This window comes from Phyllobates terribilis, unplaced genomic scaffold (genome assembly GCF_046119375.1).
Source record: "Phyllobates terribilis strain yellow unplaced genomic scaffold, ASM4611937v1 Scaffold_2__4_contigs__length_985480577, whole genome shotgun sequence".
In the NCBI taxonomy this organism is placed as follows: domain Eukaryota; kingdom Metazoa; phylum Chordata; class Amphibia; order Anura; family Dendrobatidae; genus Phyllobates; species Phyllobates terribilis.
Window position 1 is genome coordinate 454,060,217 of NW_027362762.1, and position 26,761 is coordinate 454,086,977.

Here is a 26,761-nt window from a genome sequence, read left to right on the forward strand (position 1 = left end):
AACTGCTCTTGGACGGTTGGGAGAAGTTGCTCTTGGAGGACATTCTGGTACCATTCTTTATTCATGGCTGTGTTTTTAGGCAAGACTGTGAGTGAGCCGATTCCCTTGGCTGAGAAGCAACCCCACACATGAATGGTTTCAGGATGCTTTACAGTTGGCATGAGACAAGACTGGTGGTAGCGCTCACCTCTTCTTCTCCGAATAAGCTGTTTTCCAGATGTCCCAAACAATCGAAAAGGGGATTCATCAGAGAAAATGACTTTGCCCAGTCCTCAGCAGTCCACTCCCTGTACCTTTTGCAGAATATCAGTCGGTCCCTGATGTTTTTTCTGGAGAGAAGTGGCTTCTTTGCTGCCCTCCTTGAAACCAGCCCTTGCTCAAAGAGTCTCCGCCTCACAGTGCGTGCAGAAGCACTCACACCAGCCTGCTGCCATTCCTGAGCAAGCTCGGCACTGCTGGTAGTCTGAAACAGTTTTAAGATACGGTCCTGGCGCTTGCTGGTCTTTCTTGGGCGCCCTGGAGCCTTTTTGACAACAATGGAAGCTCTCTCCTTGAAGTTCTTGATGATGCAATAGATTGTAGACTGAGGTGCAATCTTTGTAGCTGCGATACTCTTCCCTGTTAGGCCATTTTTGTGCAGTGCAATGATGGCGTGTGTCTTTAGAGATAACCATGGTTAACTGAAGAGAAACAATGATACCAAGAACCAGCCTCCTTTAAAAGTGTCCAGTGATGTCATTCTTACTTAATCATGACTGATTGATCGCCAGCCCTGTCCTCATCAACACCCACACCTGTGTTAATGGATCAATCACTAAAATTTTGTTCACTGCTCCTTTTAAGGCAGGACTGCAATGATGTTGAAATGTGTTTTGGGGGTTAAAGTTCATTTTCTGGGCAAATATTGACTTCGCAAGTACAGTAATTGCTGTTAAGCTGATCACTCTTTGACATTCAGGAGTATATGCAAATTGCCATTACAAAAAATGAAGCAGTAAACTTTGGAAAAATTACTATTTGTCTCATTCTCAATACTTTTGGCCATGACTGTAGATAACTGAGCGCTGTGCTGCCCTTTCTAGTTACCCTCTATAGACTCTTCCTGCTACTTTACAAAACTCGTTATAAAAGTCCCATATTACCAAGATAATTTTCCTGACGCATAAAGCCCTATTATGGCGCTGTGTAGAGGAATTATTTGGGGAAACTATACAAACCCCCCCCCCCTCGGCTTCATATTAGTTTATTAGGTCTCATGGAATCTAAACTTTTAGCTAGCAGAGGGTGGCACAGCTAATGTATAGTAGCAGAATTGATTTCAGTCAGAACAAAAAGGAAAAAATAAAATTTTGTAAATGGGAAGGGAAATACTCTGCCTTCAGGGCTTTTCCGCCACAAGTAAGATGGCCGCCTAATGGCATGTGATGGATTGCTGCGTGAGGCCGTGACGTTCAGGGAGAGGCGCCATCACGTGACATGCGCCGGGGTTAGATCCGCTCAGCGGCTGCGGCTCATTGTTTCTTCTCGGGAGGTCAGAGGTCACCGGGGCGGTGTGTGACATCACTCCGGTGCATGTGCGGAAACAACATGTCAGTGCCGCTACTCACCGACGCTGTGACCGTACCCGGAGGGGAGCGAGAGACCGCAGCGGTGAGCAGTTCCTGTGCGGGCATTGTGGGACAGGAGCGGGGATTACTGTGTGTGTCGTCCTCATGTCTGCAGGGCGGTGACTGTCCGGCGTGTCTGATCTGTGTGTCTCTGCTGTCCACAGGTGATCTTCCTCCATGGCCTGGGGGACTCTGGGTGAGTGATCCACTGCCTGACCTCCGCCGATGACCTGGCCATAGAGCAGGCGGGTGACATGTGAGGTCGCGGGGTCTTCTGAGGACTAAGAAGTGTGAGAGTGCCACAGTATGGGAGAATCTGGCCAATCCTCAACGGGGTGGCCCATGGCAAACCTCATTAATGTGTGACTACCAGGAAAAGGGGTCCGCACTGAATGCATCAGAGGTCACGCACTAGTGCTGCGCAGGTCAATGTCCATGGGGCTGATTGACATTGCCAAGTGCAATGGAGGAGAGACCTCTGGTGGGAAACATCATCATTGTCACTGTGAGCCTGTACCACCGGATTATTCCAAAATGGCAGTGCCAGGGGTCCGGCACAGCATTGTCCACATGGAGGGCACTTTGTATGGCCACCACTATTGCTCTGGTCACCTCTTATATATATGATCTATAGATAAGAGGGACCTGCTAAGGCTGTATTGACATGTCTGTGTATGGGCCATGATTTCTGAGCCACCCGGCTGATAAATGTATATGAGGCTGAATTCAGATAAGGGTCTGGAAATCTCAGGCCATGTCTCACAGCACGGACATGTGAAGGTAGCCTTGTGTTGCTGTTTCTTATCAATCATTAACAATCAGAGTCCGCTTCCATCATGGTGCCTCATTCCTCTGGAGCATCACCAGACAATGATTTGTATGAGCAGGGTTGTAACTATAGTGGGTGCAGGGGTGGCAGCATTGGGGCTCTGGAGCCCAGGGGGCCCAAAAAGTCCCTTTTGGCCCATGAGAAGACTGATACAACCATCACGGGTCTCTAATGGTAGATGTTGCATTTGGAGCCATGATCTTCAAGCGATCCCACGGAGTAAATACAAGCAGTGTTGGTTATTTTTGAGTGGCTCCATGTACTTTTTTTTAAGTCAGTGAAGCAGCACTTGTATAACCATTACTACTCAGTGCTGCACAACATTGGTGGCGCCCTGCATGGCGGTGAGAGCTTTCCTTACTGCAAGCAGCGAAGACCAGTGACCATCTGAATGACATCTAATATGCACTGCTGCCTCCTGATCCTGGATTTGGGAGGACATTCCCTTTCCATTGTTATGTAGATGACTGTTCCCCATCAATTAGATGCCCTTAACCCTTTGAGGACCAAGGGACACATTTGCCGCATAGTTTTAAACTGCCCCAATGCAATTGAATAAACGTAGTCCTTTAAGGCAGTGTTCCCCAACTCCAGTCCTCAAGGCCACCAACAGATCATGTTTTCAGGATTTCCTTAGTATTGCACAGGTGATGGAATTATCACTCATACAATACTAAGGAAATCCTGAAAACATGATCTGTTGGTGGCCTTGAGGACTGGAGTTGAGGAACTCTGCTTTAAGGGCTCACTTTGCAGAAATGAATGAATGTACATACATAGGACATACCTGTTACTGCCTCTTCATAGTATTAATGCAGCAGAAAGATGGCCCAGTGGGCTCCATCTCCTAGGTCCGTTCTGTATTTCGGACAAGTCTCACTCTGCAGCCCCCAGAGGGGTTTATGTTGTATGTTGATTAGTCATAGGTTTGTTCTCTTCTTCTACAGACATGGCTGGGCCGAGTCACTGTCTGCAATTAAACTGCCTCATGTGAAATACATATGTCCACACGCGTAAGTATTAATTTACTTGGATTTAATGGGGATGTGTAAGTTACCTGTAAGGACTGATGACAATAACCTTTACTACATGCAGGCCTCGCATTCCTGTAACTCTGAACATGAAGATGGTGATGCCGGCATGGTAAGTCTGTGTCCGGTATGGCTTTGTTTCTAGTTGGCTGATTACTGAAGCTTCTTCTTGCAGAACCTTTTCTTTTTTTTCCTCGCAGGTTTGACCTAATGGGTCTGAGTCCAGATGCTCCTGAGGACGAGGCGGGCATTAAGAAGGCTTCAGATAGCAGTAAGATAACCTTTAATGGCTCGTTGGCCAACAGCTTCCCCTACTAACCTATAATACGTTTGGATGGTTGGCTTGGGCGAGCAATCACTAGTTCTCAATGGGGAGAGGCCGATAAGCCAAAATATAAGAAGCTATATAAACTGGTCAGACACGATTAGCATAGAACAGGTAAAGCTGTTAAAGAATTGAATTAATTCCAAAAATTAATTTTTCACTATAGAAAAAATATTTTAGTGTTTTATACTTTTTATTTTATAAGGTATAAAACACAAAATATAATTTATATAACCATAACACCTTGTTTAAAGTGAAGAGATCATCTATAGTGTTGGTGCTAGCATTGAAGAGGATTGCTTGAAAGTGAAATAAATGTAGTATTTCCAGGCATGGATGATTTCAGAATAATATACAGTGGCATACTCCTTCCAGAGCCACTGTGGATCCAGAGGAGGCCGCTCCAGAGGTCTGTGCCAACTCCAGGAGCAGTCTCTGCACCGTTCGGAAGTCACTGGACTGCTGCAGAGATCAGGTGACTAAAAGAGCATTGTTGGATCTTTCTCTGATGACATGCTCTTCTAGTCACATAACTGCTGTAGCGATTCTGTGATTTCCGGCCTGCGCTGGATTCACAGGGGTGCCAGAAAGTGATCATGTCACCGTTAATAATTTTAGGATCAACCATGCCTAATAAAAATAAACAATTTCATGGTCAGACAACCCCTTTAAGGGCCATAAATGAGGCCCTCTTAAAGGTGAAGTGTAATGGCTCTCAGACTGGCTATGGCTACATGGAAACTTTGACCCCAAGTAGCATAAAAGTGGTACAACTATGTCTGCAAATTTCTGTAGGCTGTTCGATGCAATTTTGGATTTGCACCAACCATTAGGCTAGGGCTACACTGTAACTCACTGTCTCGTTATGATGCGATTTAGTCAGTAAGTCATGGTCGAATGTGACCTGAGACAAAAAAATCATTATGGATCTATTGAACACAGTGCTGTATTTTCAAAACTCAAAGTACCTGTATTTTTCGGCCTTAAAGTGGAACCCCCATCTTTTCCGATATGTCCGATCTAGTAGATACACTCAATATTCATGCAATAACAATTTTGGATCCTAGTTTCTTAAAGGAAATCTGTTAGTTTTATCGACCCCCTCCCAAACTGCATGTATGGGAGTGCAGGTCTTAGAAAAGTAAATCCATCGATATACTTATTCAAATTAACCTACAAATAATTAGGAGTGTACAGGCCAAATTACCAAAAGGTAAATCTTTATGTAATTTATCTGTTGCTGTATTTTTGAGATCAGCAGCTTAAATCATATGCAAATGAGCTTTAAGTGCTCTGGGTGTGACGGAGCACTTCCTGAGCCATTGCATCCCCAGGTTATTTCCCAGGACCAGCCACTTTAGCTTGATTGCTAGCTCTCTTTCTGATTACCTTGCTTGGTGCCTGACATCACACATTGAGCAATTAATCAAGCTAAAGAGGCTGGTGCGCAGGGCAAGGGACAAAGCTTGGGAGGTAGAGGCTCCTTTAAAGAGGACCTTTCACCAAATTTTTCATGTTGAACTGGTCACACAATGTAATAGTGGCTGCAGATTGGAGTAAAATGTGTTTTTCTTAAATTTGGCTTAGGTAGCCCATTGGAATACTCATGTATCACAATTTATTATGACAGTGTTACACTCAAGCATCCTAGTAGTCCTGCATTAGCTAAGGCCTAATGAGGCTTACTTAAATGGCAGACCTGAGGGTCTATGTTAGCCCTGCTTGCCATGGAAACTCCATGATTGTATTCTGGGCTCAGTGGCAATGGGTTTACAGATGGAGCTCACGCCTTCTGTCAAAACCACTTAAGTTTTATGGGCAACTCAGTGGCTAGCACTGCAGCCTTGCAGCTCTGGGGTCTTCGGTACCAATCTTACCAAGGAAAACATCTGCAAGGAGTTTGTATGTTCTCCCTGTGTTTGCGTGGTTTTCCTCCGGGTTCTCCGGTTTCCTCCCACACTTCAAAGACATACTGATAGGGAATTTAGTTTGTGAGCCCCAATGGGGACAGTGATGATAATGTATGTACAGTGCTATATAAGCGAGTAAAATAAATAAATTAGATGCCGCTTTAGCTATTGACAGTGGAATAGCGCCATTCTTGGTTGTTGCAGCAGACAGACAACTGTATTGCAGCCCAGACCCACTGTAAACAGTGTGGGCACAGTTCTTGAGCCCTCTGCATACTAGTGGGACATGGTGCTGAAACAATCTGCTTTCCTCCGACAGGGTACAAGGAAAGAATTTAAAGTGTGCATATGTAGTATCTGACCATTTATTGATTTTTTTAACTTACTTTTCTTGTCCTTTCAGTTAAAAGCATCATTGAACACGAGGTGAAGAACGGAATTCCAGCTAATAGGATTGTTCTTGGTGGATTTTCACAGGTACCTCCCTAGAATGCAAAAATTAAAGTTTTCTGCACTCTAAATTACACTTCAATTTCACCTATTAGATGCTTATTAGTGCTCTGCCTGCCCCCTCTGTGGTGTTTGGTGGCTGCTATGCATCATCCTTTTATAAAGCAGAAAATATACTTGCTTGGAGATGGTAGTTTTCTACTATTAAAGCGGTTGTCCGGTCTTAACCTACAAGTCTGCAGACTTATGAATCCTCACATCACGTGCACTGCTAACTGTGAGGATTCTCTGGTGCTGGTAACGGGTGGTCATGTAACTGCAAATATGCAATATGCATACTCCCAGCCACATTCTGACTAGACTGTTTCCGGCCTTGTACAATACACCTGCATTGAGCGAGGCCATGTGGCTGGGAGTACACACTGTATATTTGTGGTCACATGAGTAGCTTAAGAACGGAGAACCCCTTTAAAGTACTGAGAAGATGAGCAATTGCTTATCTAATAACCCCGCTGTGCCTAATTTAGGAAATATTTAGGTCAACAAACTGCCTGTGTCCATATGTCTGTTTTAAATAAGTTGCACCACACAAGCACTAAAGGTTATACATTTTACACTGTTTTATCTTGAACATAACCGATATAGCATAAAATATACTACAGGGTGGGCCATTTATATGGATACACCTAAATTAAATGGGAATGGTAGGTGATATCAACTTCCTGTTTGTGGCACATTAGTATATGGGAGGGGGAAAACTTTTCCAGATGAGTGGTGACTTGACCATTTTGAAGTCGGCCATTTTGGATCCAACGTTATTTTTTTCAATGGGAAGAGGGTCATGTGACACATCAAACTTATTGAGAATTTCATAAGAAAAACAATGGTGTGCTTGGTTTTAACGAACTTTATTCTTTCATGAGTTTTTTACAAGTTTATGACCACTTATAAAATGTGTTCATAGTGCTGCCCATTGTGTTAGATTGTCAATGCAACCCTCTTCTCCCACTCTTGACACACTGATAGCAACACCGCAGAAGAAATGCTAGCACAGGCTTCCAGTATCCGTTGTTTCAGATGCTGCACATCTCATATCTTCACATCATGCCTTCAGATGACCCCAAAGATAAGTCTTCTGCGGTGTTCCTATCAGTGTGTCAAGAGTGGGAGAAGATAATAATAATAATTTTTTATTTATATAGCGCCAGCATATTCCGCAGCACTTTACAATTAAGCGGGGACTTGTACAAACAATAAATTCAATACAGGTGAGACACTTTAACAGTAACATCAGGAGTGAGGTCCCTGCTCGCAAGCTTACATTCTACAAGGAAATGGGGGGACACAATAGGTGGAGAGTGCTTGTTATTTCAGAGGGTTGCATTGACAATCTAACACAATGGGCAGCACTTTGAACACATTTTATAAGTGGTCATAAACTTGTAAGAAACTCATGAATAAAGTTACGTTAAAACCAAGCACATCATTGTTTTTCTTATGAAATTCTCAATAAGTTTGATGTGTCACATGACATTCTTCCCATTGAAAAAAAAAATAAAGTTGGATCCAAAATGGCCAACTTCAAAATGGCTGCCATGGTCACCACCCATCTGGAAAAGTTCCCCCCCCCCTCCCATATACTAATGTGCCACAAACAGGAAGTTGATATCACCAACCATTCCCGTTTAATTTAGGTGTATCCATATAAATGGTCCACCCTGTAAGTGCTACTCGAGCAATACTGGTACATGGTACAGTTGTATTGATTACGATTATCGCTAGAGAATGTCTGCCATTCTTCACCGACTGAAATTGTTTCCAGCTAGTTCCACCATAAATTTACATTATTGGTAGTTTGCACATTGGAGTAGGGGTTTGTGCTGATAGATTTGGGTAAGAGTTCTTCTAGCAGGATGTGAAATTCTAAATATATAATTCTGAAAGGGCATCTTTCATGTGGAAAAAACGCTATTGACTTGTAGATATGGAGTTAATCTGCAGGTTAATAACGTTCTAAAGCCATACGGCCGCTGTACTGAAAGCCAGGTTACCGGGAGGAACCCAGAGGCGCGTCCAGCGTGGTTTGTCACTACTGAGCACAGAGTGAGCGGTGGTTGTGACTGACAGTTGGCTTAGCACTGATGCACTGTAGAATCGGCTGTCAGTCAGTGCCGGGACGCGGTTACAGCAGCTGCTCACTATGTACTGAGATCTAACTGAAGCCGCGCTTCTAATATTCCCGGCACCCGCATGGCTTTCAGTCATCAAGTAATTTCTTTATGGCAGACAGTCTTGCAGTGTGGTGGCTGCATGGCTTCAGAATGCTATTAACCTTCAGGTTAATAGCATTTTTTTTTTCACCTGTCAGGTTCCCTTTAAATTGGTCAGCTCATTCCCATGGTTTCATTTTCTGGGCCAGGTATATAATTAGGGAGAAAGTCTAATATGTGGAATCCCAATGGTGGGCGATATGCACACACTGTTAGTATTTTGTTCTGATTCACAGTTCCAGCAGACACCACGTGACTGCTCCATATGTGGTTTGCATACTCGTAGCCATGTGATGACTAGTTTCTCTTCTGCTTCTCATTTGTGATAAATTCTAATTTCTCTTTTTGGTTTTATTTGTGAATGTCAACTTTAAAACTTGTCCAAATTTCATGGCGTTTGGCAGCAAAACAGTTAAGCTGTGTGCCCACGTAGCATTTTTCAAGCGTTTTTGATGCGGAATTTCCGCAGCGGAAACGCTTGTAAAACGCTTGGTAACACGCACCCCATGGTCCCCAATGGGATTCCGCAAGTTCTATGCACATGCTGCGGATTTTTCCGCAGCGTTTATGCTGCGTTCAAAAATCCGCAGCATGTCATTTAATTTTGCGTTTCCGCAAGCAGAATTGCCTTTGTTCAATGCATAAAAAACGCAAGGCAATTCCGCATGTGGAAAACGCGTGATAAACGCGCGAAAAAAGCGCGATAAACGCGTGCGGAATTCCGCATGCGTTTTTCCGGGAGAGAACTTGCATTTATGCAGCAGAAATTTTCTGCTTCATAAATGCAACGTGGGCACATAGCCTTAAGGGAGGTTTGCATAAAGTGCTGACTCTAATCTATTGTCTGCTTTATATTTTGATCCTTTGCATATATAATAATGCAGATTTCAACATCTCTGTGCTTTTTTCTTTTCCAGGGAGGTGCCCTGTCCTTGTATACTGCCCTGACCTGCCAACAAAAACTGGCTGGCATTGTGGGACTTAGCTGCTGGCTGCCGCTGCACAAGACTTTCCCTCAGGTAAAATTAGAATAAAACTTAGTGAAATCTAGCATTCCTTCAATGAAATCCTGTTTCATCTGCTTTCGTGCATTATACGATACTAGGAGCAACCTCCAGCAAACTGTTTTTTTAATCCCTTCGCAAAATATGATGTATATTTTCGTCACATGTCATGTCCCTGCCGTTGATGTGAGCTTACATTCTGAGCCCGTGTCTTTCCCCATACATGACTATTGATTTAATTAGCCATCATGTGCCTCTAACAGCTGCGGATGGATCGTACCTCTGTCTACCACTGTTAACCTGTTTAAATCCCGCTGTCAATCTCTGATAGCTGCATTTAACACGCACCGACAGGAACGCGCGTAATTCTACACTCCCATCGGTGCGCCCGTGACATGATCGCAGGGCGCTGATGGGTTGCCATGACAGCAAGGGGCCATGCCTTTCATTTTACGATCCTCCTGTGAACTCGGGTCCATGGACAGCGTTCATAGGAGATGTGATTTCTTCTACACATAGTAGTGCTGAAGTTGGCGATTGGATGATCATCGCTCCAAGTTCCCTAAGGGGACTATTAAATACAGTAAAAAAAAAAAACACAAGTTCAAATCGCCCCTTTTTTACCCCATTGAAAATCAAAAAAATGCCCATTTCATATCGCTGCATATAGTAAAGTCTGATTTATCAAAATATAAAATAATCGGTGAACAGTGTAGCCAAAAAAGATTAAAAACGCCAGAATTACTTTTTTTTTTTTTTGGCCGCTGCAACATTGCAAAAAAAGGTGATCAAAACATTGTATCTACGCCAAAATGGTGTCAGTAAAAACGTCAGTTCAGGGCACATCATGCAGCCCCATATCCAGAAAAATGAAACCGCTAGGGGTCTCGGAAAATGGCGGCAAAAGTAAAAATTTTATTACATACAAATTTCCCAGTTTTTTTCACCACTTAGAGTGCCCATTGTTTCAGTGTTTATTTCATAAATCAATCTGAAAATAAGGAAGTTTGTAATATATGTTATAGGAAAAATCTGCTTCTTTCTCTGCCAATATAATCAGTCATTATCAAAATTCTCAATTCTGACGATGATGTCGATCGCACCAATCAGCGTGCACAGACACGATCTGACCTCAGTCTAGCATCGGACGTGTGCAGAATGGTCAAACTGCTGTTCTGTCGCGCTATCCTTGGCCTTGTGGTGCCACAGACTTTTTGAAGCCTGTGCCATCACTGCTACGTGTGTTCCTGCGATTCCTGAAGACATTTCTGATCCTTTCCTGATCTCTTCTCAATGAAAAAGTTTGCACCCACCTGAATAAAGTTTGGTACACTAAAACACCGCATACGTGAAAAAATGTCCCGCTCGTCCCAATCATGGTATTCAGCAGAGGAAGCATACGCCTCCCTCTCCTCCGACACTAATAGTGAGAAAGAGGTTTCCACCTTTCTTTCTTTTTCCTCTTCCTCAAGTGATAGCAAACCACCACGCAGACACCCCAGGACAGAAAATGAGCGTCCACCATTACTGGCCCCGTATGGCCTCACCCCCCGACGATTATGAGCCACTGATTCCTAATTTTTGTGGTGCAGTCAGGAATCAATTTTGACACCACCAGCCTCACATAAATCGACTTTTTCAAAGTCTTATTCTCTGAGGATTTTGTAAACCTCATGGTGGCCCAAACAAATTTGTGCACACAGTAATTTTTGGCACAGAACCGCCTTTCATCATTTTCTAACTGGACCCCTGTAGCTGAAATGGAAATTATGATGTTTTGGAGCCTTGGCCTTCAGCTGGAGTTAGTGAAGAAGCCAGAACTTCGCAATATTAGAATGTTGATGTTTTATACAACACTCCAGTGTTCCGCATGGCTATTACCCGTAAACATTTTGAGGCCATCCACAAATTTTTGCATTGCAGTGATGATGCACAATGTGCTCCCAGAGATGACCCCCAACTTTGACCGACTTTTCAAAGTTCGACCGGTCATTGATCACTTCAGCATCAAATTTGCTGAGGTGTACGATCCCTTAAGGGACATCTCCATGGATGAGTCCCTAATGCATTCCAAGGGGAAGCTCAAACTTCAGCAATACCTGCCCAGTAAGAGTGCCAGGTACAGAATTAAGCTCTACAAACTGTGTGAGTACCTCAGGGTGCACCCACAAGTTCAGAGTTTATGAAGGGAACGATACACGGATTGAACCCCCTGAATGCCCCCCTGTCCTGGGAGTGAGTGGGAAAATTGTGTGGGATTTGGTGCACCCACTGCTGGATCAAAGTTATCACCTCTATGTAGATAACTTTTTTACCAGCATCCCACTCTTCAAATCCCTCTCTGCATGAGCTACCACAGCATGCAGTACTGTGCAAAAGTCAGAGCGGCCTCCCAAAGACTCTAATTGGGCAGCTGCTCAGAAAGTGTGAGAGCATAGCCCAATTTAGCGACAACAGGCTGGTGGTCAAGTATAATGACAAGAGGGATGTCTTTTTCTTGACCACTATACATTGTGACGGCACCACCCCCACCGCTGTACAAGGTACCGCTATACAGGTCGCCAAACCAGACTCTGTCCTGGGGTACAACAAGAACATGGGTGTAGTTGATCTCTCTGATCAAGTCCTCCAGCTGTACAGTGCCATGAGAAAAGCCAAGGTGTGGAACAAGAAGCTGGCAGTGCACATCGTACAGACCAGACCAATACGCACCTTCAGTTCTAGGATGTAGTGATCAGGGCCCCAATCTTTGGAAGTCAGGAAGGAGCGGGCCCCAGTACTTCTGGAACTAATGGTGTTCTTATCGTACCTGGCCAACATTTCCTGGGTGAGGTCCCTCAAACCACAAAGAAAGGAAGGTTGCAAAAGAGATGCTGAGTGTGTTACAGAAGGGGGATACGCAAGGACACCACTTATCAATGCGACACCTGGCCTCTGTATAAAAGGATCCTTCAAAGAGTACCACAATTCATGGACTACTAAATTCATTTCTGACTTGCACAACTCACTTATGCCAACTTGATGTACACTACACAACTCACGTATGCCAACCTGATGCACTCTACACTACTCACATGTGCCAACCTGATGCACTCTACACAGCTTACGTATGCCACTACATTATAAAATTCACATACCAGGAAACACTAGATCAATTCCAATATAGGGTCACTTGTGGGGGGTTCCACTGTTTAGGCACATCAGGGCCTCTCCAAATGTGCCATAACGCCCGCAGACCATTCCATCAAAGTCTGCATTCCAAAACATCACTCATTCCCTTCCGAGCCTTGCTGTGCGCCCAAACAGTAGTTTTCCCTCCACATATGGGGTATCGGCGTTCTCAGGAAAAAATTGCACAACAAATTTTGGGGTTAATTTTCTCCTGTTACTCTTGTGAAAATAATAAAAATAAAAAAATAGGCCTAAAGTTAAAATTTGTGAAAAAAAGTTAAATGTACCAGTGATTTGACTGATTAAAAGAGGGACTAAGTAAAAAAAAAAAAAAAAAAAAATTGTAAAAATATTTTTTTAATAATATACCAATACTTACTTATATTTCTATAAAAACAAAATAGTACACATTTGGTATCGCCGTGTCTGGAACGGCCTGATCTATAGAACTGTCACACTAGCAGATTCTACTGTCATATCAGTGGAGTCCACCTCACCACCAAACTCATCATGCAAATGATAGTTATCCACAATGCTGTTACAGTACCACATACCTAAACTAACAGAACCTTTCTTGCTGATCAGTTTACCAGGAGATCAGGGTTGTACACAAGTACAGTTACAATCTCCCCTATGTGCCCTCTATACTGCAGTGAACACCATCAAAAAATAACTCAAAAATGTGGCAAAAAACTATGCTTTCATCATACCACCAAAAAAATAGTGGAATAAAATTTGATCAAAAAGTCAAATGTAAATAAAAATGGTATAGCTGAAAACGTCATCTTGTCCTGGAAAAAACAAGTCACCATACAGCTCTGTCAGCAGAGAAATAAAAAAGCTATAGCCCTCAGAATAAGGCCATGCAAAAACAATTTTTTTTTCCATAAAATTGTTTATTGTGTAAAAGCAGCAAAACCTAAAAAAGTGACACAGATGTGGTATCACTGTAATACTGACCCGAAGAATAAATCGGTCTTACCATTTTTACAACACGGTAAATGGTATAAAAAAAATCCCCCCTCCCCCCCCCCCCCCCCCCCCAAAAAAAAAAAAAAATTGCTGAATTGCTGGTTTTTGTTCATTCTGCCTCCCAAAAAATCAAAATAGAAAGTGATAACTTTTTTTTTTTTTTTTTTTAATGTGCCTGAAAATGCTACCAATAAAAAGTATGCTTTTATGGCGTCCACAAACTATTGTACCAAAATTTCTTCTCCCAAGAGTTGAATAGCGCTGTTTCCTTCCCGAGTCTCACTGTGTGGCTAAACAGTATTTCACAGACACATATGGGATATTGCCACATTCAGCAGAAATTTTGGGACAAATTTTGGTGCCATTTTTACCTATTTTCCTGTGTGAAATGTAAAATCTGGGGCTAAAACAACATGTTTTGTAGTAAAAATGTAAATATTCTTTCTTCACCGCCCAATGGTATAAAATTTTGTGACATACCCATGGTGTCAATATGATCAATGCACCCCTAGATGAATTCATTGAGAAGTGTAATTTGTAAAATGGGGTCATTTATGTGGGGGGGGGGGGGGGGTTGCTATTCTGGCACCTCAGGGGCTTTGTCAATGTGACATGGCACCCTCAAACCAGTCCAGCTCCTTCTCTTCTGAGCGTTGCACTGTGCCTCTAAAGTAGTTTTCGACCACATAATATTGGCATACTCAGGAGAAAATGCGTTAGAAATTGTACTCTTGATTTTCTCTTATTACCCCTTTTGAAAATTAAAAACTTGGCTCCAAAGCAACAATTTAGTGGAAAAATGGTAAATTATTCATTCACTCAGCCCAATATCAAAGTTCTGTGAATTGCCTGAGGGTTAAAAATGCTCACCATATCCCTAGATGAATTCCTTGAGAGGTGTAGTTTCCAAAATGGGGTCATTTATGGGGGTTTCTGCCGCTTTGGCATGTCGGAGGCTCTTTAAATGTGACAGGTCGTCAGCAATTTATTGCAGCCAATTTTGCACTCCAAAATTCAAATAGCATTTCTTCCCTTCCGAGTCCTGTCATGTGCCCAAACAGTAGTTTCCCTCACATAAGGGACATTGTCGTACTCGGGAGAAATTGCACAATAAATTGTTTGGTCCTATTACTCCTGCTTCTCTTGTGAAAATGAAAAAATTGGGGCTAAAGCAACATTTTTGTGGGAAAAATTAAAAATTTTAATTTTTTCCTTCCACATTGCTTTAATTCCAGTAAAGCCCGTAAAGGGTTAATAAACTTGAATCTGGTTTGGAGCCCTTTGAGGGGTGCAGATTTTAAAATGGTGTCGCTTTTGGGTATTTTCTATCTCACAGGCCCCTCAGTCACTTCAAAATGTGATTTGTTCCCAAAAAAAAAAAATTGTAATTTTGTAAATTGTGTTGGAAAGATGAAAAAGGCTGATAAACTTTTAACCCTTCTAACTTCCTAATTTTTTGTTTTGTTTTGTTTCAAAAATGGTGCTAATGTAAAGTTGACATATATGGCAAATGGTATCTATTAACTATTTTGTATAATATACCAATCTGGCTTAAGGTCATAAAAGTTCAAAGTTTGAAAATTGTGAAAGTTTCAATTTATTTTTTGTAAATTTTTCGATCTTTTCACACAAAAAAAAAAACGCAAATCATATCGACCTAAATTTACCACTAAAATAAAAACAATGTCGTGAAAAATAAGTCTCAGAATCACTGGGATATGTTGAAGCGTTCCAGATTTATCACATAAAGGGACGCTGGTCAGAATTTAAAAATTTGCCTGGTCAGGAATGTGAAAACAGGCTGGGTGATGAAGGGGTTAAAATAGTCCAAAAGGTGAAATCTCCAATATGGTGGTACATAAATGTGTATGACTTCCATGCGGGCATTTGTGTACATATGTATGTATCTACACTGACAAATACTGGTCCCATACAGTGCTGTCTAAAGAAGTTGTTCACTGCTTTTCCATTGATGCCCCATCCATAGGATAGGGCATCAAAGTTTGATCGGACTGGGTCCCGCACCCGGCACCCCGCCGATCAGCTGTTATCGGTGCCACCGGCCGGAAGTACTCACTTGCGGTGCTTGGCTGTCTAGCTGTAGTGGCCGCCGCAGGGTACTATACATCCGTCTCCTATTCAATTCAGGAGGTACTGCGGATGTGCAGTACCCTGCAGCGGCCACTACAGTTAGACGGCCAAGCACTGTATGTAAGTACTTCCGGCCGGTGGTACCGATAACAGCTGATCGGCCGGGTGCAGGACCCCTGCCGATCAAACATTAATGCCCTATCCTACAGATGGGGCATCAATGGAAAAGCAGTGAACAACTTCTTTAAGACTAATATATTCAGGTTACAGAGCTTAACACTATTATGACATGCATAGGCAAATAAAAGTTCTTTTTAACACCTTCGCGACCTTGGGATTTTCCGTTTTTGCATTTTCGTTTTTTGCTCCCTTTGTTCCCAGAGCCATAGCGTTTTTATTTTTTGGTCAATATGGCCATGTGAGGGCTTATTTTTTGCGGGATGAGTTGTACTTTTAAACGCCATTACTAGTTTTACCATATCGTGTACTGGAAAACAGGAAAAAAATTCCAAGTGCAGTGAAATTGCAAAAAAATGCAATTCCACAGTTTTTTTTTTTTTTTCTTTCCTCGTTCACTGGATTCTAAAACTGACCTGCCATTATTATTCTCCAGGTCATTACGAGTTCATAGACACCAAACATGTATAGGTTCTTTTTTATTTAAGTGGTGAAAAAAAAATTCCAAAGTTTGCTTAAAAAAAATGGCGCCATTTTCCAAGACCCGTAGCGTCTCCATTTTTCGGATCTGGGGCCGGGTGAGGGCTTATTTTTTGCGCACCGGGCTGATGTTTTTATTGATGCCATTTTGGGGTAGATACAATGTTTTGATCGCCCGTTATTGCATTTTATTGCAATGTTGCGGTGCCCAAAAAAAACGTAATTCTGACGTTTGGAATTTTTTTCTCGTTATGCCATTTACCGATTGGACTAATTATTTTTTTTATGAGGCGATTATGAACGCGGCGATACTTAGTATGTGTATGTGGGGTTTATTTTTTATTATTTTATTTTGAATGGGGGTGATTTAAACATTTATATTTTTTTTTATATTTTTAAACTTTTTTTTAACTTTTTGCATGCTTCTATAGTCTCCATAAGAGACTAGAAGCAGCAACTGTCCCATCGCCTCTGCCACATAGAGGTGATGAGCAGATCGCCTCTGCCACATAGAGGTGATGAGCAGATCACCTCTATGTAGCAGAAATGCTCCTGTACTATGAGCGACGACCACTAGGTGGCGCTCATAGTAATCTTTACATGATAACCACTGGAGTCTGCTGCAGACCCAGGGTTGTCATGCCCACCCATCGGTGACCCGGGATCACCTGACTGGGTCACCGATGGGCGATGTTAAATGCCGCTGTCAGAGATTGACAGCGGCATTTAACATGTTAACGGCCGCGGGTGGATCGCGATTCAACCCGCGGCTGTTGCGGGCACATGTCAGCTGTATAAATCAGCTGACATGTGCCCAGTTCAGTGCGGGCTCACCGCAAGAGCCCTCACTGAACCGGGGGTGATGGCATGGGGCATACTAATACGCCCTGGGCCAGTAAGGGGTTAACACTGAGAGAGATGGTAAAGTGAAAAAATGAATTAGTATGTGCTGTGCGTGCCATTGCTCCCAGAAATTTGTTAGTGTACCTATATTTTTGCGCTTTTTTTTTTTTTGGAGCTTTTTTTAAATTTATTTATTTTTTTTTAACACAATTCTAACCGTATAAACAGATTGACTCATTTTTCCATCTGCATTTTTCGGGATCTGGGTCCGGATGACTGTTTATTTTTGCACGTCGACCTGATGTTTTTATTGATACCATTTTGTGGTAGATATGTTTTGATCGCCCGTTAGTGCATTTTATTGCAATGTTGCCGCGACCCAAAAAAATGTAATTCTGGTGTTTTGACTTTTTTTCTTGTTACACCGTTTACCGATCGGATTAATTCTTTTTTATATTGATAGATCGGGCGATTCTGAACACGGCGATTCCAAATGTGTGGTTTATTATTTTGTTTGTTTGTTTTTATTTTGAATGGGGCAAAAGGGGGTGATTTGAACTTTTTTGTATTTTATTTATTTTTATTTTTTTTCACTTGCTTCAATAGTCTCCATGGGAGACTAGAAGCTGTGATCATCTGATCGCCTGTGCAGCCCTGCTTCAGATCTGCTATGTGTTGCAGAAATGCTCATCTGCTATGAGCGCTGACCGCTGGGTGTGGGCGGTTTTAGCTTTCTGAGCTCTGCCACCTCTAAAAAACTCTATCACCACACCAATCTGTTCATAGTCCTGGAAATCCCTTTAGGGCAAAATCAAAAGTAAGGCTTCTATAGATTTCCTATTATGGAGCCAAATTTCTGGTTACTATTAAGACCATAAAGATTGGAAAAGGATCAGATATAAAGAATTTAGGCTTCTGTTGTTTTATATGCAGAAAATATGATTTCATAATAGAAAATTGGCAAAAGAAGGAGACTATATTTTGCAAGAAAGCTGGAATGTCACTGTTATGGTTTTCTTTTACTGTAGATATATATTTAGTATTTTTTTTCTTAATGGCAGGCCGCATGTGGCGTAAATAAGGACATCTCCATCCTGCAGTGTCACGGGGAGTCGGATCCTATGATTCCAGTTCGCTTTGGAACTCTCACCTCAGAAAAGCTGAAAACTGTGGTGACCCCAACAAAGATACAGTTCAAATCCTATCCTGGAGTCATGCACAACACCAGCCAGGAGGTAAGAATTGTGTGCCCCGCACTAAGGTTATTTTACACTTTAAAGGGGTTGTCCGGTCTAACATGACAAGTTTGCAGTCACTCTGTAAATCCTTTGGCTGCACGCTGTGAGGATTTGCTGGTGTCGGCGCTCACGTGACCACAAGTATGCCACATGCACACTCCCAGCTAGAACCTGGCTAGAATGTTTTTGGCTTTGCGCCACACACTGAGCGCAAAACCAGAGAATGAGACCCCTTGGGAAATAATCCCAAGAAGACCAATAAGGTGCAATTTGATTTAGTTCATCCATATTCTTGTGATTAATGGATCTATATAAGGATTGGTGTTAATACTTTTATTGAGCGCTCAGGAAACAGTCTAGTTGGGTTCTCTATGTGACTGCAGACTTGTGAATCCTCCCAGCGCGTGCACCGCACACTGAGGATTCACAAATCTGCCTTCACATAGTGACGGCAGACCTGTCATTTTAGACTGGACTGCCTCTTTAATGACACGTTCATTTCCATTCTGCTTTATTGAAAGATTCATGTGCCCATTAATGTATTTTGTGTTTTTAGTTTATAATTAAAGGGAATCTGTCGGCAGGTTTTTGCTATGTAATCTGAGAATAGTATTATGTAGGGGTTAAAACACTGAATTCAATGTGTCACTTTATCAAGCTGTATGCTGTTTACTTAGTGAAGGTTTTATCACTAGGACATTATCATTGCAGGTCTGATGTGCACTAGTCAGACTCCGCCCCCTCCTGTGATAAGCACCTCACTGTCTATAGACCATGTACATACAGAGCTGATATGGGAGGGGTTAGCTTTCTCAGCTCTGCTTCATGTTACATCTAAAAACTCTGTCAGAACTGCTGCACCCAGTAAACTAAGTGACACATCGTTGGAATTAGGGTCTCTTTTCCTACATCATGCTGCTCTCAAATGAGATGGCAAAACCCTGCTGACCGATTCCCTTTAACGACACACCTGATGAAGGCTCTATGAGCAGAAACACGTTATGTGATATTTTTTAAAGACTCCCTTCTCCCTTCCCTTTTTTGTACATCCATGTCCCTTATGTATATTCACGGTTTTATGATTTTTTAATAAACCTACAAATATTAATCCCTTGTGGAATATCCTCCATGTGATTGCACCACATTTGGAAGATTCAACAATTTTTTTGGTTACTCTTTCTTCCACGGGAGCGCCTCCAGAATCTATTTCTCAATTTGATTCCCTTTAATAGTTAATTATACACAATTATTTTTGTTAGATAGGCCCAACAGTAATGAGCTGCTCACTGGCTTTACCAGCTGTCAGTTGTAATGTGTGGGAGCCCGGCAGCAAGTTTGCACCAGTGCAAAGGAAATATAATGATTGTCCATTACTGTGACATTGATGACACTTCAGTAGTATAAATTATCAATATTAGATTGGTGGAGGTCTGACGACCCCGATCTGCTGTTTTCATCTCTGGCAACAGCCGGGTGTAAACGGTGTACTGACACCACTACAAATGTTTAGTGCCTGTTGCTGAAAACTGCCACACAGCTCCTATTCATCTGGGTGTACTGTGTTGTAACTTTTCCTTTTGTTTACATCCAGCCGCCATGGCTGAAAACAGCTGATCGAGGGGGTGCCGGGTCCCCACGAATCTGATATTGATGACCTAACATCTCAATAGGTCACCAATATAAGAGTAGTGGAAGATCGCTTCAAATGTTGGTAATGGTTCACACAATGTTGGTTTTGTTTGTTTTTTCCTATGATAAGAGGAAGGAGAAATAATATTTTTTCTTTTTCTCACTTCTGTCTTTGGCAAAAAAAAATTAAAAAATCTATTTTTTTTGCTGCAAAACTGTGTGAACAAAGCCTTCCATAGTTCTTGGTTTGTCTATGTAATGCACAGACACTAATGACTGCACACACTACAGCCTCCCACATATAATACACACATGCAATGGACCCTGTATAGCCATACCCTGCTGTAGACCCAGACTGTAACCTCTGTTGCTCACGGATTTTCCATGGAATCCATAAAAGAAAATTTCCTGGAGAGGATTGGGAGGTGATCGTGGCTAGCTATAATTCATAATTCCTCAGAAAGGTATGTTAATCTAGAAGCATGACTTCTATGGGAGGATACAGTTACACGTTGATTACAGTACTGGTTCGTACTGCACATTATGTTTGCTAACTGTAGAGTTTAAAGGAGTTGTCCACTACCTAGTCAACCCCAAGTTAAATAGCCCCCCTTGTAAAATAAAAATAATAGATACTCACCTCCTGCACTGGGGTTGTTCCTGTGATGTGGGTGCCGTGTGTGACTGGGTTTGCATGACATTGTTATGCCATGTGAGCCCTGCAGCCAGTCAGTGGCTACTGTTGTGCTGCTGCGCGCTTACTTTTTCTGCTTGTCCAAGGGAAGTAAGAGCACATGAGCACAATAGCAGCCACTGATTGCCTGCAGGGCTCACGTGACATAACCATGTCCTGCAGACACCTCATTGACATCACTGGAATGGCTTCTGGTGCCATACATGGGGGTTACTTTATGTAATTAGGGATTGTACATGTGGTGGACAACCCCTTTGCGTCATGTGAATGGTCCTATATCATTTTCTCTTTTTTTTTTGCAGGAAATGATGGCAGTGAAAGATTTCTTGGAGAAAGTAATCCCAAAAGTGTAACTCACAAATGGTTCCACTGCAGGAAGAATGCCTCTCGGCCTGACCTCCAGTGTTTCTTCCCTGAGCCCGTGTCCTCTTACCCACCCACCCCCACTCTGTGCTGGTTTATGATAAAAGTATTATCTGTCCTGCCAGATGTGATTGGAGCTGTTTAAGGTACAGGGTTGGGGTCGCTGCTCCTACACTCATTCCACAATCCCTGCAGAATAAGAAAGGCACGTTCTGCCATCATTGCTGCTGCTTTTCCTGATCCTTGTAGTGTTACATTTCATTTCTGCTGTTACAGGTCTAGTAGCAGCGGGAGGCCCCCATATACCTCAGAGGAGCAGCTGAGTATTGAGATGTGAATGTACCTTAAACACTCCGTCCTTTCAGGAGCAGAGCTCAGGCCCGTTACAGCTGGTACTGTGCCCCTATCTAGGTATTTTCACAGTCGTCTGTCCCGGCTCCAGACAGATGTTATGCTTCTGGCCTTGCATCCATGTTCTCTGAGCTCAGATTGTGTACGTGTAAGGCTCAGCATGCGCTGGGAAGAGAGCAGTGTACCTACTTCAGCAGCATTTCTGTCATATTTGTTTTTTTTATTCACAATAAAAGCCTTCTACCCTTTCTTGGCCTGTTCCTTTAACTTTTAATTAATAAAAGATTACATACACGCTGATCGCTTGGTCTTGGTAAAAACTCAACGATTGCATAGGAAAACCATGATAAAGTAGCATTGAAATATAAAGGTGCATCTCACTAAATTAGAATATCATCGAAAAGTTAATTTATTTCAGTTCTTCAATACAAAAAGTGAAACTCATATTATATAGAGTCATTACAAGCAGAGTGATCTATTTCAAGTGTTTGTCTGTTAATGTTGATGATTATGGCTTACAGCCAATGAAAACACAAAAGTCATTATCTCAGTATATTAGAATACTTTATAACAGCTTGAAAAATGTTTTTAAAATCCGAAATGTTGGCCTACTGAATGTATGTTCAGTAAATGCACTCAATACTTGGTCGGGGCTCCTTTTGCATCAATTACTGCATCAATGCAGCGTGGCATGGAGGCGATCAGCCTGTAGCACTGCTGAGGTGTTATGGAAGCCCAGGTTGCTTTGATAGCTGCCTTCAGCTCATCTGCATTGTTGGGTCTGGTGTCTCTCATCTTCCTCTTGACAATACCCCATAGATTCTCTATGGAGTTAAGGTCAGGCAAGTTTGCTGGCCAATCAAGCACAGTGATACTGTTGTTTATAAACCAGGTATTGGTACTTTTGGCAGTGTGGACAGGTGCCAAGTCCTGCTGGAGAATGAAATTTCCATCTCCAAAAAGCTTGTCTGCAGAGGGAAGCATGAAGTGCTCTAAAATTTCCTGGTAGACGGCTGCGCTGACTTTGGTCTTGATAAAACACAGTGGACCGATACCAGCAGATGACATGGCTCCCCAAACCATCACTGATTGTGGAAACTTCACACTAGACCTCAAGCAGCTTGGATTGTGGCCTCTCTACAATCTGGGACCTTGATTTCCAAATGAAAATTGGAACTCTGGGACCTCGTGGAGTGTGTCAATGACTGCCTTCTGGACATCTGTCAAGTCAGCAGTCTTCCCCATGATTGTGGAGCCTACTGAAACAGACTAAGGGACCTTTTTAAATGCTTAACAAGCCTTTGCAGGTGTTTTTGTTAATTATTCAAATTTACTGAGATAATGCCTTTTGTGTTTTCATTGGCTGTAAGCCATAATCATCAACATTAACAGAAATAAACACTTGAAATAGATCACTCTGTTTATAATGACTCTATATAATATATGAATTTCACTTTTTGCGCTGAAGAACTGAAATAAATGAACTTTTTGATGATATTCTAATTTAGTGAGATGCACCTGTAAGTTTTAGACCTTGGACTGGACAAGACTGCATTTGTGGGATTCCTCATTCCCCCCCCCCCCCCCCCCCCCCCCTCTTCCCCAATTTGCCTTTGAGGTTTGGGACTGTGATATAAAACCTGTTTGTTATATATCTGATATACAATTTTCCATGCAAAGCCCACTTCACCCCTCAAATAAAATGGAAAAAAAAGGCAATTTATTTTGTTCTTCTGGGTGCCATAGTTCCCATTAACCTTAAATAGAGTCAACATCTACTTGAGAATGCGTAGGGCCCAATTCATCAAAGCTCTGAAAAGTTGCATAATTTTGGCGCAACTGGCGCCTGTGCTTAAATTTTGTGGCACTTTCGCCCCGCTCTGACAAGGTAGGTGGGGGGCATGACGAGAGGTGACATTCACTATGCCACACAACTTTTTCCAGCAGGAACTGGAGTAGGATTTGTGGGGAGGCTGTATGCCACTCATCCGACCCTCTTCATGAAGCGGGAGCATCCGACTCCACATCTTCTCATCAAGAATGGCGTGAACAACTAGTCTAAGACTGTAGTATATTGCAAAATCACAACTACTGGCTCTCTTAAAATCGACACTGCTCATGCCTGTGTGAAGCCTTGCAGGCTGCTATTACATGCAGCAGATTTGTTGCATTTTTCTTCTCTCTATGGGATATTGAGAAATCCATCCTTCTGAGTGGAATTGATTTGCAGGTTCAGAAATTTCTGTAACAAATCTGTGATCTATGAATATACATCTCAAGCCAGAGACACGAATATAGTTTTTTTTTGTTTTTTTTTTAACCAAAGCTATAAGTGGATCCTGCAGAGAAGTAGAAGTCCTTTTAAATCCACTCCTGACTTAAGCTTAAACATCTAAATGTTACAAAAACTACATCTGTAACCTTCAGCCTCAAAGGGAATCTGTCACCAGGTTTTTGCCACCTAATCTGAGAGCAGCATAATGTAGGGGCAGAGACCCTGATTCCAGCGATGTCACTTACTGCTTGCTGCAGTTTTGATGCAATCCCCTGTTTCATCAGCAGAAGATTATCACTAGAGGACTTGTAAACCTGCTGCTACGTAGTCCTCCATATTGATGAGCTCTCTATTACCCTGCCTCCACCACAGCTTTCTGTGTACACTGTGCATAGGCAGAAAGCAGCCAATCAGTGGTGTGGGTGGGGTTGTACAGAGCTCAACATTTGGAGAACTGGTAGATCTCGATTCAAGCTTCTTCTCCCTGTAGTCATGTAGCTAGAAGTAACGGGAGCCATTGTCTATGCAGACAACACGTGAATTCACATAAATGTATATTTGGCCCATGTGCACACTGAAGGCAAATGGCCTACTACCCGCCAATTGCACAATACATAAGATCAATTTGGTAAGCAGAGGAGAGATGCGGATGTGTAGAATGTGCTTAATGCATAGGAAGGGCGCATAGAATTCCATAAATCTGGACATGATGGGCAAAAATGTCACCTGGTCGGTTGAATTCAGCCTAAGCCCAGATTCATTAAGGGTAGGGCTACACAGCAACCCGTCGCTTGACAGCAGTTCACACGCCTAAAAACATTTGCGCCCGTTCTCTGTGACTTTCTGTCCTGCAATTTATTTCAGAAATGTGATTTGTGTGATCGCATGCAACTTGCATTGAGGTCTATTGCAAATAAGTCGCGTGCAACCAGCAACAAATTCAACAAACTTTGAAATATTTGCGACTTTGTGTCATAGGTCGCAATGTGACACAATAGCAAATCAATGTCATGCAACACTTGTCACTGTGCAGCCTTTATCTAAAACTTGCGTTATGTCAGTCTTAATGAATTTGCATTTTACTCCAGTGCTCCCTTAATTAATTTCATGTGCCATCCCCCAGAAATGTATGTCAGTCAGGAGCTGGCGTTCACTTCTGTCGTAATTTACACCACTTTTGTGGTGGAAATGATGAATTTGTTAGGTGGGCTTGGCCATGGCCTGTTTGAGCAACACCCACGTAAGAAAAAAAGATTGTGTAGCTGACATCAAGTTGTACAAAAACTTTACAACTTTTCAGATAGTTTTACACCAGTTTTTCTATCAAACTTCTTGATAAATCTATTGTTGGAAAACTATTTTAAGAACCAGTGAATTTTTTGTTCTTGCGCTTTTGTTTTTTTTTTTTTTTCTTGTACTTGTTCTAATAGCCATAATTTATTTATTTATTTTACTTTTTCTTTGACATTGTGGAATGGGGGATTGTTTTTTTGCTAAAGGAGTTACACACGTGGTCAAAATTGTTGGTACCCCTCGTTTAATGAAAGAAAAACCCACAATGGTCACAGAAATAACTTGAATCTGACAAAAGTAATAATAACTTAAAAATCTATGAAAATGAAGAAATGAAAGTCAGACATTGCTTTTCAACCCTGCTTCCACAGAATTTAAAAAAAAATTAAACTCATGAAATAGGCCTGGACAGAAATGATGGTACTCCTGAAAATAATGTGACAAAAGGGACATGTTAAATCAAGTTGTGTCCACTAATTAGCATCCCAGGTGTCCACAATCAGGTCAGTATTACAGCGATACTGAATTTGCCCAGTTTTTTTATTTTATTGTAGCAGTGGGAAACTGCTGTCTGTCAGCGTAGTGTCCAGAGGCTGGAGGCGCTACCAGGAGACGTGGAGGGGGCCGTAGGAGGGCAACAACCCAGCAGCAGGACCGCTACCTCCGCCTTTGTGTAAGGAGGAGCACTGCCAGAGCCCTGCAAAATGACCTCCAGCAGGCCACAAATGTGCATGTGTCTGTACAAACGGATAGAAACCGACTCCATGAGGGTGGTATGATGGCCCGACATCCACAGATGGGGGTTGTGCTCACAGCCAGCACTGTGCAGGACGCTTGGCATTTGCCACAGAACAGGATTGGCAAAGTCGCCACTGGCGCCCTGTGCTCTTCACAGATGAAAGCAGGTTCACACTGAGCACATGTGACAGATGTGACAGAGTCTGGAGACGCCGTGGACAGCGATCTGCTGCCTGCAACATCCTTCAGCATGACCGGTTTGTCAGTGAGTCAGTAATGGTGTGGGGTGGCATTTCTTTGGAGGGCCGCACAGCTCTCCATGTGCTCGCCAGAGGTAGCCAGACTGCCATTAGGTACCAAGATGAGATCCTCAGACCCCTTGTGAGACCATATGCTGGTGCTTTTGGCCCTGGGTTCCTCTTAATGCAGGACAATGCCAGACCTCATGTGGCTGGAGTGTGTCAGCAGTTCCTGCAAGATAAAGGCATTGAAGCTATGGACTGGGCCGTCCGTTCCCCAGACCTGAATCCGATTGAGCACATCTGGGACATCATGTCTCGCTCCATCCACCAACGTCACGTTGCACCACAGACTGTCCAGGAGTTGGCGGATGCTTTAGTCCAGGTCTGGAAGGAGATCCCACAGGAGACCATCAGCAACCTCATCAGGAGCATGCCCAGGCGTTGTAGGGAGGTCATACAGGCACGTGGAGGCCACACACAATACTGAGCCTCATTTTGACTTGTTTTAAGGACATTACATCAAAGTTGGATCAGCCTGTAGTGTGTTTTTCCACTTTAATTTTGGGGGTGACTCCAAATCCAGGCCTCCATTGGTTAATAAATTTGATTTCCATTGATGATTTTTGTGTGATTTTGTTGTCAGCACATTCAACTTTGTGCAGAAAAAGTTTTCAATGAGAATATTTCATTCATTCAGATCTAGGATGTGTTATTTGAGTGTTCCCTTTATTTTTTTGAGCAGTGTACATTGATTAATAACTGTGTTATTACCGTCTTA

The 26,761-nt window shown here is 42.5% G+C and overlaps 1 protein-coding gene across 1 annotated transcript; it reads left to right on the plus strand.

Annotated features, from left to right (window-relative positions):
* The first annotated feature begins 1,413 nt into the window (after positions 1–1,413).
* Positions 1,414–21,683, plus strand: LYPLA2 (lysophospholipase 2). The gene is made up of 9 exons (XM_073665625.1): positions 1,414–1,650; positions 1,772–1,803; positions 3,384–3,449; positions 3,532–3,579; positions 3,668–3,738; positions 6,106–6,179; positions 9,340–9,441; positions 18,222–18,395; positions 21,024–21,683. Exons 1-9 carry the CDS (start codon positions 1,573–1,575, stop codon positions 21,072–21,074), a joined length of 696 nt encoding a protein of 231 aa, XP_073521726.1. The 5' UTR covers positions 1,414–1,572; the 3' UTR covers positions 21,075–21,683.
* Positions 21,684–26,761: the final 5,078 nt, after the last annotated feature.

Coding starts and splice junctions, on each gene's coding strand:
- LYPLA2 (XM_073665625.1), top strand. CDS start 1,573: ATGTGCGGAAACAACATGTCAGTGCCGCTACTCACCGACGCTGTGACC. Junction 1,651..1,771: donor GGGAGCGAGAGACCGCAGCG/GTGAGCAGTTCC, acceptor TGCTGTCCACAG/GTGATCTTCCTCCATGGCCT. Junction 9,442..18,221: donor TGCACAAGACTTTCCCTCAG/GTAAAATTAGAA, acceptor TCTTAATGGCAG/GCCGCATGTGGCGTAAATAA.